The following is a 3,585-nucleotide window of genomic DNA, read 5'->3' as shown; positions in this document are numbered from 1 at the left end:
CAGGTGAGAGCTCTTCCCTGGGTGAGACAGTCCCTGACTGACCTCCCACTCCATGCTGCTCATAGTATCTGCGAGAAGGACTGAGCAAACCCCAGGACTGAACAGCCACGGTCACAGCCATGACCCTCACGCTGCCTCCCTGAGTGAGGACCAGCTCCTCTCCCCAGCACCCTTAACAGCTCTCCCATCAGGGGTGGTACTCCCTGGCCAGGTATGGGCTGTGCAGGTGGTCTCACCGTGCATCCCAGTGCCCTTGGGTGGAGGGGGCAGAGCCAGTCCCTCATTGCAGGGGTCTAACCCAGGGGCTGTTGCCTTTCCCTGAGAAGCTGTCACTGCAGCTCAGCCTGCTCAGGGTCAGGGGGGTCTGCACTGCTCTGAGGTGCAGGGATGGGCACCACCTCTCCTCAGGCACATCCCCTGGCTCTGGGACACCCCCAGGGCTTGCTGAGGGGTGTCCCAGGGCACAGCAGCAGGCACTGGACGCCCTGAGCCCCACAACAGCTGCAGCCTCACCAGGCATGAGCCCCAGCCATGAGAGGCTCTTGCTGTGAAAGAGAAATGAAAACACATTACCAAACCTATCTTACCTTCAGGCCCTGCTGCCGTGGCTGAGACACAGTTAGTGCCCAAGTGGTTTTGGGGATCTTCTAGCAGCAATGGCTGAGGTAACACACCGGCTGAGCTGCAGCAAACACACTCCCTGCTGTGGCTGTGGGACAGGTCACAGCTCTCTCTGCAGGGCACAGCCAACCCCAGATACCTCCTGGCACTGACACCAGGGTCAGGAACCTGTGTGCCTCGTGAGACGAGGTACCACATATCACAACTGCAGGGATACAACCGGGGATAAACGCTTTATTTTAGATCAGATGTACAGGATTAGCTTCTACAGCTCACCAAGTCTTCACCCACTGCTCCTGGGGGCTCTTTCTCCATTGGGGAATCACTCCCATCCCACGGTCTGTGAGAGCAGCACTGTCCTGCCCCACAGGAAGGGATTTTCCTTGCCTTCGAGCTTTGCAATCCTCACTCCACACTACTCACTGTTTAACCAAAGTGAGGGAAGCACCTTAAAGCTCTCCTGCCCATCCCAGAACAAGTGTAGGTGCAGGAGGCACAAACAAACAGCTACAATGAAACCAAACTGAACTCCTGTCAGTTTCCACTGGATCCCAGGCTGCAGCAGCTTTTGTTTCCTGCCCATGGGGATGTCCAGCGTAGCACTGCTGAGATAGCTGTTGCTCGACCAGGGCCTCGTGCAGCTGGAGGCAGAGCTGTGCTGCCTGTGCAGTCACACCGATGCCTTCTGCACCTCATGGTGACACACAGAGCCTCCTCGGGGGGCAGAGTACTGAGGTGTGTGTCCCTGTCCCGCTCCATCCGGCAACACATAGCCTTTCCCAGAGGAGACTCCGGCCCTCAGGGCTGCAGGCCAGCTCCGCGTCTCATAGTAGGTGCACAGGATGTCAAAGACTGCCAGGAGCAGAGAGGCCCCGTGTCCCACACGAGCTCTGACACCTGTGCCAGTAGCTCTGCACACAATGAGTGGCTGCCCAGCACCAGGGAGGGGTGAGAGCCTGGGCACTGCATTCCCCCACTTAACCCCTACTGAGACCATGCTTGGGGCCATGCACCGGGGGCAGACAGGTGTTTGGGGAAGACTTCAGAGAGCTCTGGGCAAACCACAGGCTGTGTCACCTCGAGCAAGGTGCCCTGGTCACTGTTTTGGCCGAGCTGCAGTGGGCTACACCTGCTGTGCGTCTACCATCACTCCCAGGTGCTGGACACATGGAGCTTTGCAGAGCCCTCAGCTACCTCCTCTGCCTTGTGCTAACACAGGAGGCAACACAGTCCTCACACAGGGGCTAAGAGCCTCCCAGAGCTGTTTTTTGCAGACAGGTGCTCACCTGGCAGAGGTGGGGAAGCATGAGCACAGCCACTGCAGTGATCAGGTGTGCCGGCCCGTGGTCACGGCATGAAGCTGTGACAGTGGTACAGGATACCTACACCCCACCCTGGTGCTGTGAGCCCAAGCTGAGCCTGGCACAGGCCCAAAACTTCCCGCAGCTGTAGGAGCATATCCCTCCCACAGCCTGCCCCGTGCACAGCTCCCCTGGAAAGCACAGGGACCTCAGGGAGCACAGGGATCACACCTGGTGAGAGAACCTCTGCCTCAGCACACCTGGCAAGAGGAACCTCTGCTCCACCACACCTGGCGAGAGGAACCTCTGCCCCCACGTTTCCTCTGCGGCCGCCCCAGCCCCTGCGCAGCCCCTCACCCTGGTTGATGGCCAGTGTCTTGGAGTGGTAGTTCCTGGGGTTGGGGGCTTTGACCATGTACTCCTGGATGGGGAGGCGAGCTGTCTGCAGGCACTGCTCCTGCGCCCTCCGCAGTGTCAGGTTTTTCGGACACGCTGCCACAGAGCCAGCACTGTACTGGGGCTTGTGCCACAGGCTGCTGCAGGTGCTGGGCCCAGGCAAGGTGTGAGGGAAAAGGGATGGGGGCAGCAGTGCTGGGATGTCTCTGCTCTCGTGAGCAGGCAGCACCCACCTTATGAATGCTCTCATCCACCAGCCCTCCCAGCACGTACACCTTATCCGGGTCAATGTCTTCAAGGACTAGAAACAGGACATGCACCTGCTCAGCACCACGTGGCAGTAAATGCTGCAGGACACTGTTCTCTGAGCAGACACCACATCCATGGGCAGTGGTGGGCAAAGCCCCTCACCCCAAGGCTGAGGCCCAGAGGAACAGAGGTAGCACCAGGGCTGAGCAGGAGCGTCTCATGTGCTGTGAGACAGGCAATATGAGCAACCAACTCACCTGCAGCACCAAATGGTCTCAGAAAGAACAGTCAACCTTTGGCCCTCAGTTCCCCTTGCCTAAAGCACGTGGAATATTTACCATTCTGAGAGTCAGGAGTGAGGTAAATGATGGCATCCAATGGGAACAGGTCCAGGTAACTCTCTGGAGTTGTATCCATCTGAAAAACACAAGACGGGGAAAAGCAGCCCATTAGCTCTATGTCCATCTGCCAGAACAAAACACTCTCCCAGGCACAGAAATACCCTGGGGCTGACGCTTCTGCTTTGGATGTATAACCTCCCCTAAGTACAGCAGTTTTGGGGTGGTTCTTTGAGTAGAAAATGTTTCTGTACAAGCACTGAACAATATCTGAAACTCCATTAAATTCTTTTCTCACCAAAAGTCCTCGATGTGGTGTGAGGAAGGGAGAGTGGCACAACAATTACTGATAGATATTGTTCTGTACAAGCACTGAACAATATCTGAAACTCCATTAAATTCTTTTCTCACCAAAAGTCCTCGATGTGGTGTGAGGAAGGGAGAGTGGCACAACAATTACTGATGTGATTCAAATGCTTCAGAGACTCGGGAGTCCCCACCGCGAGTGTTTCCCTCCCCTCACCGTCCCCCCGGAGGAACTGCGGAGCGCACAGCCCTCCCCGCGCTGCCTGACCCGCAGACCCTCACCAGGTAGCGGGCAAAGCCGTCGTTCATGCGGAGGCACTGCTCGTGGATCCGCGACCCCGGCACGAACTCTGTCAGGCACAGCCAGAAGGGCC

At 57.4% G+C, this 3,585-nt stretch overlaps 1 protein-coding gene across 1 annotated transcript; it reads right to left on the bottom strand.

Annotated features, from left to right (window-relative positions):
- Positions 1-1,291: 1,291 nt before the first annotated feature.
- LOC103806672 (tRNA methyltransferase 10 homolog B-like) lies at positions 1,292-3,577 on the bottom strand (the record flags this gene model as incomplete). Its single annotated transcript, XM_009079381.1, has 5 exons — positions 1,292-1,473; positions 2,280-2,414; positions 2,548-2,619; positions 2,906-2,984; positions 3,494-3,577. Coding segments are annotated over 5 exons (552 nt in total), but the record flags the coding sequence as incomplete, so codon positions are not given.
- Between the last annotated feature and the right edge of the window lie 8 nt (positions 3,578-3,585).

The sequence above is a fragment of the Acanthisitta chloris genome, unplaced genomic scaffold (genome assembly GCF_000695815.1).
Source record: "Acanthisitta chloris isolate BGI_N310 unplaced genomic scaffold, ASM69581v1 scaffold21007, whole genome shotgun sequence".
Taxonomy (NCBI): Eukaryota; Metazoa; Chordata; class Aves; order Passeriformes; family Acanthisittidae; genus Acanthisitta; species Acanthisitta chloris.
The sequence above is the reverse complement of the archived record's forward strand: the minus strand, read 5'-3'. Positions and strand labels throughout refer to the sequence as shown.